Source organism: Lepeophtheirus salmonis, chromosome 2, assembly GCF_016086655.4.
Source record: "Lepeophtheirus salmonis chromosome 2, UVic_Lsal_1.4, whole genome shotgun sequence".
NCBI lineage: Eukaryota > Metazoa > Arthropoda > Copepoda > Siphonostomatoida > Caligidae > Lepeophtheirus > Lepeophtheirus salmonis.
Genome location: NC_052132.2, coordinates 2,157,581 through 2,172,465, shown reverse-complemented (window position 1 = coordinate 2,172,465; position 14,885 = coordinate 2,157,581). Strand labels below are relative to the sequence as shown.

General features: G+C 29.7%; 1 protein-coding gene across 2 annotated transcripts in view; it reads left to right on the top strand.

Moving 5' to 3' along the window:
- LOC121132187 (glutamate receptor ionotropic, delta-2-like) overlaps window positions 1–4,655 on the top strand; it is a 33,103-nt gene extending 28,448 nt beyond the window's left edge. The window contains exons 3-6 of one of the 2 annotated variants that reach the window (XR_011784419.1): window positions 1,052–1,339; window positions 1,528–3,806; window positions 3,872–4,088; window positions 4,141–4,655. Coding sequence is in view for 1 of the 2 variants with exons in the window: in XM_040727582.2 (XP_040583516.2) it covers window positions 1,052–1,339; window positions 1,528–1,826; window positions 3,872–3,950 (666 nt within the window). In the remaining variant the exon portion in view is untranslated. The remainder of the gene's footprint in view (window positions 1–1,051; window positions 1,340–1,527; window positions 3,807–3,871; window positions 4,089–4,140) is intronic. The other variant, XM_040727582.2, reaches the window with a different exon arrangement.
- Window positions 4,656–14,885: the final 10,230 nt, after the last annotated feature.

The following is a 14,885-nucleotide window of genomic DNA, read 5'->3' as shown; positions in this document are numbered from 1 at the left end:
AAGACGGATATACATATAGTAATACTTTGCTATGTATGTTTTGATATTTAGCTCATGGAGCCCATTGGTGTTTGCATATTTCATCATTATTAAATAAACAATTAGAAAAAAAAAGATACTCCGCTAATTTTTTTCATGCTCAAAAAGTTTTGCGTTCACAAGAGGGAAAAAATCTTCTTCATCCAAGCCGGGTATGAATATTATTTAAAAAGATTGCGACTTCAACGTGAAGACGGAAGCATTCGAAAATAATTTTGTGTTTGTCAAAAAAAAATCTAATTTTTTGTGAACCCCTAAATAAAAGATAGTCACATCAACGAGTGTCTAGGATCTTTTGACAGTTACTCCATAAAGTTTCAGCCATTTTGGACACGCAGTTGTTATGTGAGAATTGTTTGAGATGACTATGTTGAAAAATAAAAATAAAATTTTAGAGAATTTTTTCCACAAAGTCAACTCAATCAAAGGAATTTTACATACAAACTGCAGGTGCAAAATGGCTGAAACTTAAATTTGAGGTACTGTCAACAGATGTTTTATAGATGTGATTGTCTTTTATTTACGAGTCCTTTCATCTTCAAGTTGAGGTTAGAAACTTTTCATACTGCACTCCTAAGTATATCCCTTATGACTATCCAAACAACAACACATAAATAGTTTTTCATATTCTTCCACTTTATAATCCGGATACAGCCTCGTGTAGAGGTAACCTCAAATCAAATCAATAATAATGTTGAATAATCCAAGACTTGTTTGACACTGTTATAATTTCAATTAATTTGGTTAAACTTCGGCCATAGTAAAATTTGGACTTGAAGAAGATACATTTTAATTAAAAAAAAAAAAAAAAAAAATCACATAACCAAATTCAGTTTTTTCCCAAGTATTATCTCAATTAATTGCATATGAAATTTTTTTCCACTAATCTACGTGTAGCAAATGTTGGTTCAAAATCCAATCTGAAATAGCTTATTTAATAATGTTTGTGAATCAGAAGTGATCTACTATAACTTTTGTTTAATGTATTGTTCATTAATTTTTTTATAAATAGATGGTTACACTTCCGTGGTATCCCTTCATACAAATGGATTGCCCGCTGAATTTATCTCTGCCCTGCAAATGCACAGGTCTGGCCATGGACATATCTAATTCCCTTTCAGATATGATGAATTTTACTCTGGAGTGTTACAAGGAGAAAAGTCTAACGTGGGGAACGTTACCCTTGGAGGATGGAAAGGAGAATGGACTGATGGGTAATGTAATCAATGAACTCTATGATTTGGGACCCCCTGTCTTTTATCAAGATGAATTACGAATGAACTACGTGGATTTTTTGAAGGTATATTTCTATTAGAAGACGAAGTGTAAGCACCTTTAAAACTGGATTGCAAATCTCCACAAGATCAGTAATTTAGACAAAATATCGGTGGCAATTACTAAAAATTAGAGTCCCACGTTGACAAAAAACAAACAAATTATAATTCGTTAATAAATGCTGCTATCCTTTAATTTATTCTATCTTTTTAGTGTACACCAAGTGCATCAGCTGGGTTCTTCTATTTAAAAAATTCTGCAGATCCTTTCTTGCTCTTTCGACCCTTCACAATCGTCTCCTGGATGAGTATTTTGGGTGTCATTATCCCTATACTCGGGATTGTTATTTTGCTTCAATATTACGACAACAACTATCATCAAACCAAAAGTTATAGGCTTCTCATATTTTCTATTTCCTTTCTATTTGTGATTGTCAATGCTTACTACGGAGGAGCACTCACCATGTTTTTTTTTTTTTTTTACAACGGAGGCCAATGTTCCTTTCAATTCATGTACGGCCATATATTCATACATATGTACCTTTTATGATATAAACAACGTGTTATCAGAGTCAAATCCTGACTATAAGTTGTTTTCACATGGATACAAAATTATCAGGCAGCATCCAAAATATTTATTTTATCTATCTTAGAGTTGATATAAGTTTGCAGTCAATAACTATGTACAACTTGAGAGGTAAAATCGTGGAATTTTGATAACAAAAAAATAACTAGGCCTCGGAGATAGCCGTCCCCTAATGTTCGACAGAGGCTTGGAGGGCATCCAAATTTCAGTGAGGGGTAGCAATAGATTTTTCTACTTTTCTTTTCGAATTGTCTCTGGTTTATCTCCGAACAATTTATGTAAAATCGTGATTCGCAGGTGGACTTTTTTTAGAGCGATATCTTTTAATTTTTGCAACCCACCCTTATGCACCCTGTAACATTTTATCATAGTTAACTATTATAGAAAATTGGACGAAACATTCAGAGTTTAATTATTTCTTTCTTTACGTACTAAACAAAACCGTCTTATTTCTCAGTGTTTATTTGAGATTTAGAAAGTCTAGTTACAAAATTGCACATAAAACTGTTCACTCATAAGTTTACACTTCATTCTGTTATTATATGTCAAATTAAAAACAAAAAACAAACATTGTCTTTAATACATTAATAAAATATGTTAATAAAACTGAATTGTATATATTCAGGATTGAAATATTTCATGACAAAATTACCTCTTATATATATATTTTATGACCTAATGTTTTCTCTAAAAAAATTTTATCCCTGCTATTTGCATAACTACTTGTCTCGAAAATAAGAGAAACTCTCATCCTCAACCCTTACGTTCAAGTTAGTTTCCAAAAGATTGTCTCATACAAAAAGTTTGGAAAAATCAATATAGAATTCCATTTTGAAAAATAAGTATAAAAACGATTGGATTTGGTTGACTTTCAATAAAATTGAGTTATACTTGAGAGCCAATTCACAATTCATTTCTATGAATCAAATGAGGATTTTTTTATTGTTAATAAATATTACGTTTACAGTGTCAAAACATAACTAATAAGGGAATCACCTACGGATCTTTCTGGAATTGCAGGTTGAAAATACACAACTGTATCCAACCCGTGGTTAAAACATAGTTTACACTTTCTATATTTGAAAAAAAAAAATTGTCCAAAATTACATTGGTAAAATAGAAGCGTGAGAAAAGTTAACCTTGCTCGAGTTTTTAGCCTATTGAGTTATACTTGAGACCCAAATGACAATTTATTTTTATGAATCAAATGAAAACACATTTGATTGTTGGATTTTTTTTCTAAATTTCAATTTATTAAATAAATTGGAAAAATAATTTTTATCTATTTTTATCAACTCCACCCAAAAAAACTCAGGATCTAAATTGTATTAACTTATTTTTGAAAATATTAATTTAAACACTTAAGTGGCAAAGTGACTTTCCACGCAAAACACACTTCATGATAGTAAGTGTCAGTGTTTTACATGGAAAAATTTAGAATCTTGGGTCTAGTATGAAACCCCTCCCAATCTGCTATTTTTTCTATATGCACGATAAAATGGGGATTTATTTTTTTACACACAGTATATACAAGTAATACTTAACTTTACTAAAAAAATAACACTTTCGATTAACAAAATCTTTTTTAAATTTTACCTGATGAAATATTAGTTTTTGGTGTTCAAATAACTATTTTTCTAAAAGTATACCCGTGAATGCTGGCACTTTCTTATTCAGAACTAAAAAAATCTCTACTTCCTTTTTTATTTACTAAATTCATGTACTGCGACTCTGCGTTCAATACATGTAAATTATTATTTTATATAGACTGTTGGGTAATACCTGGTGTTTCCCCATTTTCTCAGCCATGGTAGGTGTATAGATTCTTGTAATATATGTAAGTAATATATGGCTAAATCCCTTGTTCGAAAGTATCTTAGAATTTATGATTGGAAATTTTCAAGAGGGTTTGTGCAAATATAGTTATTGCAAGATGAAAGAATGTTGATCGCATTTTTTTATTTATTTATAGTACTAGATGTGGTGAAAGACCCGAATTGGGAAATAATCTTTATGAATGGATCCGAATACTTTCAGTTAACCCAGATTGATCAAAATAATAATTTAGACAAATTTAAAGCTGAAGTATATGCTAATCTTGAGAAATATGTTGTGAAGAACATATCTACTGGACTACAAAGGGCAAAGACGACCTCCGTGGTATTTGTTCATAACATACTATCTGTAGGGTACGTGTAGAAGGAAAAATCAAAACTTTGTACTAATTATTGATGATTAAAGGTCCTTCCTTGGGGAATCAAATTATCGAAAGGATATTTACGGAGGATATCATTTATTGGAGAAGAAAAACTACGAATACAGCTATATCTTTAAAAAAAAATCTCCATTGTCCTACTTCTTCAGCCCTGGATTGTTGGCTTTAAATTCCAAGGGAATTGTGGATAAGGAGATAATGGATGAAACCAAGAGTTTTCAAATGAGTCCAGAATCCTCTTTTTTGGTTCTTAATCTTCATCAAATGTCTTCAGTTTTCTGCCTTTTATGCATTGGGATAGGACTTACCTTTGTGGTTCTCCTCATTGAACTCGTAATAATCTATATAAGAAAAAGAAAACCAGTAATCAAAAAGTAATAGAGCAATGATTTCATTATGATTTTGTAGTTTTAATATCTATTAATCTCACTAGTAAACGAGTATATTTTTCTGATTCACAATACTAGGAAAGTTGCTCAACATCTATTTATGTTATTTAAAAAAACTTAGTCCTGTATTTAATAAACTAAACTTTAGAATATGAGTGCGTATTAAATAGTGTTCGATGTTTTAAAATAATCCTGAGAAATGATTAAGCATACGAATAGCATTAGGAAGTATCCTTGGAATGATAAAGAATGCGAATCGTTATGTTATACATATTGTTTGTGGATATTTCATGATCCATTTACATAATTTTTATGAATCCAATGTGCATAAATATATATGACCGCACCTAATATAGTCTTGTCTACACACTCTACACAATTACTTGCAATATCAAATGAGAGCATTAATTAATAGTTGCTTTATTAGAATGACAAATGCTCTAGTTAAATAATCCATTTTAAGACAAAGAAATTGCACCAAGTACAATTTACTTATACAAGTTCTAACTTGTAACCAAAAATCCATAAATGGTCATTAATTTCTTAGAGGTTCTATACTATCAAAGAAATTTAAGATATCTTGGAGTAAACAGATTTTCTAGTGATCAGCATTTTACAACAAGTGGTCCATGGGCCCCTCTTATTCCCTATGTAAAAAGGCTGTTATTATTATTACTATTTATTTATATACAACCTCGAAGGAACATCTTTTTTCAATCAATGATGTTTTGTAATACAATTGTACGTGAAAAAGTTTAAGTTGTGTCGATAAACATAGATAACCCAACATTACACTTCCCACGAAACCTCTTCGAAAGAGTCTGGAAAATAAAGGATAAATAATTTTTCCATTTAGTAACAAATGTAGAATAGAATAATTAATTTGTTTTAAAATGTGATAAATTATGGACGCAGAGACATATGCTTATCCAATTGTCGATTGAAACCTCTCGTTTGTCAGTTAAGTAATTAATCTTGCTATTAGCGATCATTTGGGGAAAGATTTGTTCTGAAAATTTCATTTATAGAAGGTGAAACTTGAAGGATTGCTCCAAAAGCAATCCTTCAAGTATGATCAAATTGTGTCGAAGAAAGATAATTTTTTAATATTAGATTTCCCTCTATTCTTTTCATATTTAACTTTAAGTTCAAATTGCCTTTGTTAGTGAGTATCAAGGAAGGACTTCTTATTAAAGCTCATCGAAAAAATACATTTTTTGAGGGAAAATCAATGAAACAGAAAGTAAGTTCTTTTGTAGTTCCTCATATTTATCTTGTGTTTGAGAAGAGTGTCTCTTGATGAACCTGCTTTCATTTGTAGACGACTTCACATTAAGTCTCACCTCATGTAAAATAGTTTCAATCTCTCTTTTTTAATTAATTAAATGTGTTAAAATACTTATTTAATAATGATTTATTTTCCAAGATGAGTAAATGGTTATGGGTCGTTTTTGAAGAATTTATTGTCAAGGAGGCCTCATCCTCCCCTGTTTAAATATATACAAATAGAAAGAGAATATCCACTTTAATATGTATCTTTAATCTCTAGAATTTGAAACTTATAATATGAATTAAGAGCATAATTGTGCATTACTCAACAACTTAAGCATGATTTAGTCCATCTTTTCCCAATTTTAATGCAACAAATCGTTATTATAACCTTTACTCAAACTGAAGATAAGGCACAATTACTTGATATTTCTTTTATTTCAAATTTATTTTGATAATTTTTTGTGAGAACAATTTTAAATTTTACTTCCTGCTATTTATTTATTATATTATACTTAGATATGGAAATGACTGCCATATATCTTTTTAATTGTAATAACTCATGATTACATTGATGACCCAATCACGTATGAAACAATATGTTAGAATAAACTTAAAATTTATTTTTCAATTCTATAACTATTATTTTTATTTGAAAATTCAATCAAGGATAACTAAACATCAGTGTTAAGTGTTCCATGAACATATTTATTATAAATATTGAAAGATAATAGTAAATCAGTTTATGATTTTAAGTTCATTATTTCTCGCTGGTAGGTTGAATTTGTATTTTTCTAGATAGATTTATCTTATTTTTTTCATTTTATGTTATTGCAAGGTTTTGAATCATAATATTAAAATTTTTATTGGATATTATGAAGAAAAAAGAAGAAAATAAACGGCCGGATCGACAAGACATTGAAAATATTTGCCAAGATATAGGCAAACCATAAGAACTATGTCAAGAGATTTACAAAAAGATGTTGACAACATATATAACATAATAATATTTTGAATACATGATGTTTTTCCGCTAATATTTGTTTCTGAAGCTTAATACGAACTTCATCTTTTACCTAATCTACTCTTATTTTTGTAGGTACATCTATCTCAGTTTTATCATTCTTTTGAATATTTTCTTAGATTCCTAAAAAAAAATAGTGATTAGTTTTATTATTCATTTTTTTATTGAAGAAATTCTTTTTCAAACAATCAAATAATTACTTATTATATTCTACGGCTTGAAGGAAATAACCTCTCTACTTGGTATTATTAGTTATTATATTTGCATAGTCAATCATCATTTTTATTCCTCTCTCTCTGCAATACCTGAATTTTATGTATATAATTTTTTGCTTTCATATAGTCTATATTTCCTGACCATGATGCAACTGTCTCTTGAAGCTAATCTGGCCTTATGTTCAGTATTGCTAAAAAAAATGATGCAATTCTGGACCAATAAAATTATTCAATTTAGTTTTTTCAGTTATAATCTAGAATATAGGTTTGGCTCTTCTAAAGCTGTCAGGTTTTTAAATCGTATATAATTTCAGGGCTATATTTCTCTGTCGATCATCATCTAAAACATAGCTAAATAGAGCCAACAGAACTAACTAATACGAATACAACATGTGACTAAGAAGCTTCTTCATGACGACTTGTCCTAAATTACTGTAAATTCTTCTGAACAGTAACATGTGTGGGAAAATTACAAGTCATATACAGGAGCGTCCCCTGCAAAGGCTGAAGTCATCCACAATGGCATAAAAAAACAAAGTTAGAAGTTTTTTCATACTATCAGGCTTTTTCATTATACCTTTATCAAACTTCCTTTCCTCAATGAATAAATATGTTTTGTGAGTATATAACGATGGTCATCCACCATTTCTCCTAGTTTCTTCTAGTGAGTACGTAGAAGAGAAGTGAAATGGAAGTTATACTCTTGCAAAAAAATTTATCCATCTCTAAACAATTTGCACTTTACACTTTCAGGCATAATCCTTTAATAGTGAGGCTTTCTGTATGTTCTTATTTACCCCAATTGCCCTAGTAGTGTTTAAATCAGGGATTTTCTAGAGACTGAACTTTCTTAAACCATTTTTTCCATACTGAGCCTACAGCTATTTTCTATTTTGTCTACATGCCAGATAAAGTTACTTGATGTCTTATTAGATTTATATAATTCATTTCTATTGCAGTAAATAAGCTTAATAACCCTTTTCTGAGCGATAAAGTTGTTGAACTCAGTCGTACTTAAAAACCCAATCCCTTAAAAAACACAACAGAAATGAATTGCACTCTTATTGCCAAACGTCGAAGGAGATGAAGGAACCCAAAAATGTTCTGGCTAATAAACTCCAGCACAAAATAACCAACTTTTTTCCTCCGAAAATCTCTAATGATCTAAAGTCCAATATGGGACTCTCTAACATTTTATCGTTGAATGTAAGGGAAGGTGAAGATAGACGAGTTAGATATGGTCTTGAAAATCCTGTATATATTAATCCTCAATTCACCTCTATTTCGTATTCTACTCTTTTGAAGGATCCCTGTTGTGTCCTTAATATACATAACAAACAGATAGATTTCCCCCCGGCTAAATTAGAAAATAGGTATCTGCAATCCCTCATTGCTTTTATGAATTCATTACTTATCAATTGTATATTTTGGGACACTCGCCTCCTACCTTAAATTTGATGTACAGCGTTTGGAGGAAGATATCACGGCTACATCTTTGGATGTAATCTTCTTTAATGGAATCATCATTCTTTATTTATGAAGATTTAAATTAACATCAAGGATCGTGACAGTGACTTCTAACCTGTTTCAAGAATGAATACATCCGTCACTCCCGAGTTATTTGTATTTCCAATATAGGAACTATCTCTTACCCCTGCTATTTTTTACAATAATAATTGAAGCTATTATATAAAAAACTATCATTTAGTTTGGAAAAACTACCCACGCATTCTACTCCCAGGACATCCATCCTCCGTCCTATTGACTTCTGAGACATTAATTCAATTCTCAAAGCTCACCTTAACAATTAGCCCCCCTCTCTCTTTCCATCACTTTTGATTTGTTATTTCTTATGAATTAAAGTAGCTGCTTATAATAAAAGGATCTATAATTCTTAATCTTGAAATTTAAGTAATTAATACAGGGTACTTATCATATTCATCCTAGACGTATTACTAGGGTAAGTACTCTTGATTCCCTTATATTTTCTATTTCTTCTAGTCTAATTTATAGATGTACTTAAAAATAATTATTTAGTTCAATTTATTTATTTTGTGATACAAATTTCTTTATTTTATTTTTGAAATTTCTTTATCTATTTAAATGTTTATATAAATAAAATATATGTAATTATATATTGTATTGTTTAAATCAAATTAGCAAAATAATTAATAAAGTATACCTCTAAATTCTTTAAATCAAAATATCAATGAATTTACTTTTAAATTTACCTTCCTGATTAAACATTACTACTTGATGAATTGTGGAAGTAGAACACAAGTTAAAGAGAAATAATTTTATAACCTCATTATGAGGTTATAGATAAGGTATATTTACAAAACTTTATAAAAAGTAAAGTAAGTTACTCCAACTAACGCTACCATTAATTTTGTTATATCTTTTAGATTTGGATTGGTTTTTTTTTTACTAGTTGAAGTGGTAATTTTTAAAGCCACGAGCTATATTTATCGTAAGTGACAATTTAACCTCGAGAACAGTGATTTCGTCACATAGCCAAAAACGACAAACACATTGGAAAATTCAGCAAAAGTAACTTCTTCATGCTAAACTTCCTCTTCCATGATATAAATATTTTTTTATTAGCAGTGAAAATATCTTGGTAAATTTTCAGGTTTTGTTTTCGATTATAAAGTCTTGGGTAAGTATGATGCTTACTTTGAATTTTTAAGGTACGAAGAACAGATCCTTTTTAACATTGACAAAAAAAGAAGATTGGAATTAATTCTAAAGATAATTCGAATAGCTCATACTTTTTTTGTTGTTGTAAAAATTAAGAGATTCAATTGCTGTAGCAATATTTCGTGAAATATCCGTAATTTTTCTATTTCTCAGGAAACCTTTTTGTTCATCTTTAATGTTTTGGTTTACAAATTGGTTCAATTTGCTTAGGTAAAACACCAGACAATATTCTGGAAGCTTAATTTAAAACTGGGATGGGCCTCCAGTGATTGAAATCAGTGCCATCACCCTTTTTAGGTATAAGAGCTTTCTTTCTTTTTGTAAGAGAAAGGGACATTTTTCGACGCTTCTCCATGGATTTTCTTACTTTTAAAAGGTATGGCGCAATTTCTTCAGGCGCGAGAGAGAATATTTGCCCACAAAGGCCATCTGGACCCGATGCTTTGGAAACCTTGAAATCATTCTTTATACAATTTACGATGTTAGCCTTGGTAAATACTTCAACCTTTGAGGGTTTCCTTTTCTTCGGGAAATTGAGTCTCTCTCCGCCTAAAATCTCCGAGAACCTTTTATGGAAATATTGCAATACTTCAGAAGGCTCATCGATTGTTCTGTTGTTAACAAGAATTTTTTGTATTGTAGTGGCTGTATGATTATGTATGCGAGGAAAATATTTGTTTCTAAGAATGGGATCGGTTTCACGATATAATTTTCATCACTGTTCAGTTTCAGCAATATCCAAGATTCTGTATTAATTCACCAAATCTGTAGTGTATTTAAAAAAAAAATAGAAGATCCATTTAAAACTTTTTGAAGACTCTTTGGAACCTATTTGCTTTCTTTTTGTGCAATTTAACAAATTTTTGCACTGTTTTAACAGCAATATGAGACAATAATTGATAAACACATCGAGAAGGCAGAAAACTAAGACCTTTTAAAGATTGGATTTTAAAAACTTTTCGAAATTAAATTCCCTTAATATCATCCATTTTGCCAATTTAAATTGATGACTGCGGGGAATAAAACGAAGAGTTACTTTAATAATTTTGTGATTGGTCCAAGGATATGGTCTATATGAAACATTTTTACATGCTCAACAAAAATAGACGATATTAAGGCTAAATAGATTCTTGAAGATTTATACCCACCACTCGAGGAAATATTATTCTTTGGACTGAACTTTTTCGTCAAATCCACTAAATTAAACTTTTTTATAAGTTCCCACAATATTGCAGCATTTGTATGAGAGCATGTTGGCTTATCCAGATCTACATTTTAATCTCCAATCAAAAGCATTGGACAATTGTCAGTAGTTTGAGAATCAATAATAGACTGAAAACAAGTAAACGACTTGGAATTTGGCCATACGCATTGATGACTGAAAAAGTAAAGCTAGACACGAGAACAATAATTTTATGCCAATGACGGTCGATTGTATATTGTTTGCAATTATTGGCTTTGGAACTCGTCTGGAAACGAAAGTTAGCACTCCTCTCTTATCTGAACCAGAAAAGAAATTATGAAATAAAGATGGCAGACACAGGAGATAATTTCTCGAGCAGGATGAGGACACCTGAGTCCCAAGATCTTACAGCCATAAGATATCGGGTTTGAAATTCAATAAGTGTTTCATAAGACCATGTCTAACTCGTCTATCCCCACCTCCCCTTATATTCAACGACAAAATATTAGAGAGTCCCATATTGGCCTTTAGATCATTAGAGATTTTCGGAGGAAATAAGTCAGTTATTTTGTGGTGGATTTTATTAGTCAGATACATTTTTGGGTTTCTTCATCTCGTTTGACTTTTGGCAATTAGAGTACAATTCATTTCTGTTGCGTTTGGTAAGTGATAGGGACCCAGTACGCCTGAGTTCCACAACTTTGTCGCTCAGAAGAGGTTTATTAGGCTTATGAATACATGGAGTGTTCGAAGTTGAGTTTGGTTCAAAGGAGTTCAAAACTAAACTAACTATTTCCATCTGAGATACTTTCATTAGTACCATTAGATACCTGCGTAGCCGGTGTGAATGACAATGGATTGTTCTCTGAATAAACAGTTGATGCTTGATTTGAATCTATTAGCTCAACCCCTTTCGATTCTTGAGCTTTACAATCTTCACCTCGTCTCCCATATGTTTTCCCCCTTTGAAATAGCTCTTCTTCTTGAGAGAAAAGTACTTTTTCTGCCCCATTTTTTTCTCTTAAGCCTAGAGATCATCCAAGACTTATAGTGATTACCGATTGTATTTTGTTTTGCCACAAGAAGACCTAAAATGACCAAACATAAAACAGTTAAAAGTAATTTTTCAGCTTTACTTTTGAATGGATATTACTTGGAAGTGTTTAATTGACTATTTGAGCAACAGTTATTGAAACCAATATCTCACCTGTTTGACCATGTAATGCCGTATCTTAAATACTGCATATACATAGACAATTTCGGGTTCAAATAATGAGTATTATCTGGTGTTAACGTCTCATTTGTCAAATAGACATTTAAAAACAAATAGTACTTGTGATTTTTAGTAAAATATACTTTTTTTAAACCAATTTTTTATTATTTCCTGTGTAGTTCGAAAAAGTGTTTTAACAAAATAGACATTTCTAAGCACGGAAAACAATTTCAATTCCAGAACCAGAAATATTTAAAAGAATGATAAAATTTAGATCATTCTTACTTTCCAATTGATGTTAGAATAATTCTTCAAAAATAAGACATTGAGGTAAATGTATAATCTTTCGAAAATTTTCGAATCTTTTTCGTAAAAAAAAGGGTAGAAATATAAACGAAAATAATATTCATAGATGGGAGTATACAATTTTAGTACTGCAGTCCGCTCACCTAGATGTTTCTTTTTACCCCTTCATTTCACTGGATAATCTTTATATATTCTTATAAAATATATAAGAAGTATTTTTCAAAAATAGTTATATTTTAGTTAAATGTATTTTTTGGCATTCATGTGTTTGTTTTATCATTACTTTTTGTCCAAAAACTATTCAAAATCATCAAAAATGGCATTTTGGAAAAACTTTAAGGCCAATGAGGCAGAGTATAGGACATTTTTAGACCAATAAAAAAATTATTTTCAAGCTATTCACTTCTTATAGCATGGGATAAAATCCAAAAACTAATCAAAATTCAAAAAAGTATATTATTGAATAATGTACATGTTACGATTTTTGTAACTTGTTTTAGCAAATTGTACAAGTTGCGACCAAAAAATGAGATGAAACATTGAAAAGAAGAATGTAACATAATTTGGAGGATAATAATGGAATAATTTAGTATTATTGTATAAATGGTCGATAAATTAAATGTCTTTTAATGAAAATTACTAATTGATAATTATTCTTTTGACATTCTAAAGTACAAATGGAAGAAGAATTTATATCTATACTTAATATAATTGAGGTACCAATAGTGATACTGAGAAAAATGCTTTGTATAATTAATTCAAAATTTATCAATTTTTGTGGAAGTGGTTTAAAATATGACAAATTTGGATATTATTGATATATTACGTATGACAATATTTGTATCTTGGAGAGTTTTGGAAACTTAAAATGCTACAAGCTAAAAGAAAATCATAGATATCTACTTTGTCGTACAAAAGTATTTCCGGAGACTCCAAATTTGTTATCACGCAGTGTCAATGAAGTGAGTTTGAAAAAGTATTTAGAAAATGTTCATATTTTCAACTAGGTTCGGTTATCAAATAATAGGTATCAAGTGTTACTCAGGAACTGTATCATGCGATTACATGCAATTCCACACATTTGGTTTTTGTTATCAGTTGTACAAAATGCTCAAAGTAATATCTCGCCCAATCCAAAAGAAGATTGAAAGGTCGGATAAGTGATCACATGAAATATGTCGATAAATGTTTGGAAGCCATATGAAAGTACATATTCTTAAACAATTCCAGCCTATAAGATCCGATGCTGATATGATACATATGCTTTTGGTTCGAGAAAAGTGGTGGATCAATCAATTTCAGTCAAAAACAATTACTCGTGAAATATACTATAAAACAGTTTTGTTTTACAAAAAAATGACTTTTTTCGTAATTTACTTTCAATCTATTTGAGGTTGCGAGCGGGTACACAGAAAATAGTCCAATATTTTATCATAAATGTATATATTATTTAAATACCCTTAGTTTCAAATTTTAATGTTTTTATTATATGTGAAAGCTTGGGAATTTAAGACTATTGTGATATTATTCTTTCTGAAAAGGTCTCTAATGGAGACGAAATCGATTAAATGCTAAGGATCCTTTAAACATCTTCGTTTTATTGTGTTGATTGAGTCAGTCCGTCTTCTTCAAAACAAACATATATGTTAGGCTGTACAACCAAAAGTACATTTATTTACATAAAAATAAATTTATTATTTAACCCATCGTTAGAGAGCTGGGATGTTTTACAACAAGAGATTTAAAGAATTACTTCTCACTCCCTTCGAATCTACATTTTATTCCAAATACTTTTCGTTATGCCCTGAACATTAAATCTGATTATATGTAATATTTTATTTATATTGACAATGCCTTGTTTAGGATTTATTAATATATTCAACCTTTTTTGTTGGTTAAATAAACTTAATTGACTGTTTTTCTTAAAAGTAGTTCTTCTATTTTTCCTTATGATAATTTAGGTTCTTTTTGATTTCAATTTAATGTTTTTACTACAACAATAACTAATTATATCTTATTAAAACTTCAAACTAATGTTCTTAAGGTTTTGTTTATTTATATAAGCCTTTACCATATTTTAAGCAATATTTATGGGTAAAAAATGGGTTGTATAATTAGAAAATGACACAAAAATTTAATTTTCATAATTATTATAATCGTTCAAGGGTGTTTAATATGTAAATAAATTTGTTCTATTATTGGTGTTTCTTTTTCAAACAGTTCAGCAACTAGAATATAAAAAGGATGATCACTAAGGGAACGTTAAGATAGAAAATAGGATATAATTTTACTATGATCTAACATTTTATCCCTAATAAAAAAGTCATATAAATTAGTCAGAATATTAAAATAGTTAAAAAAAGATATTAAAAATGTTTCTTTCTATAATTAATATCATATTATAGGTATTTAGAGTATAAACGTATAAAAGTACATATTTATGAAAAATCTATAAGTATAATCTGTTTTGTG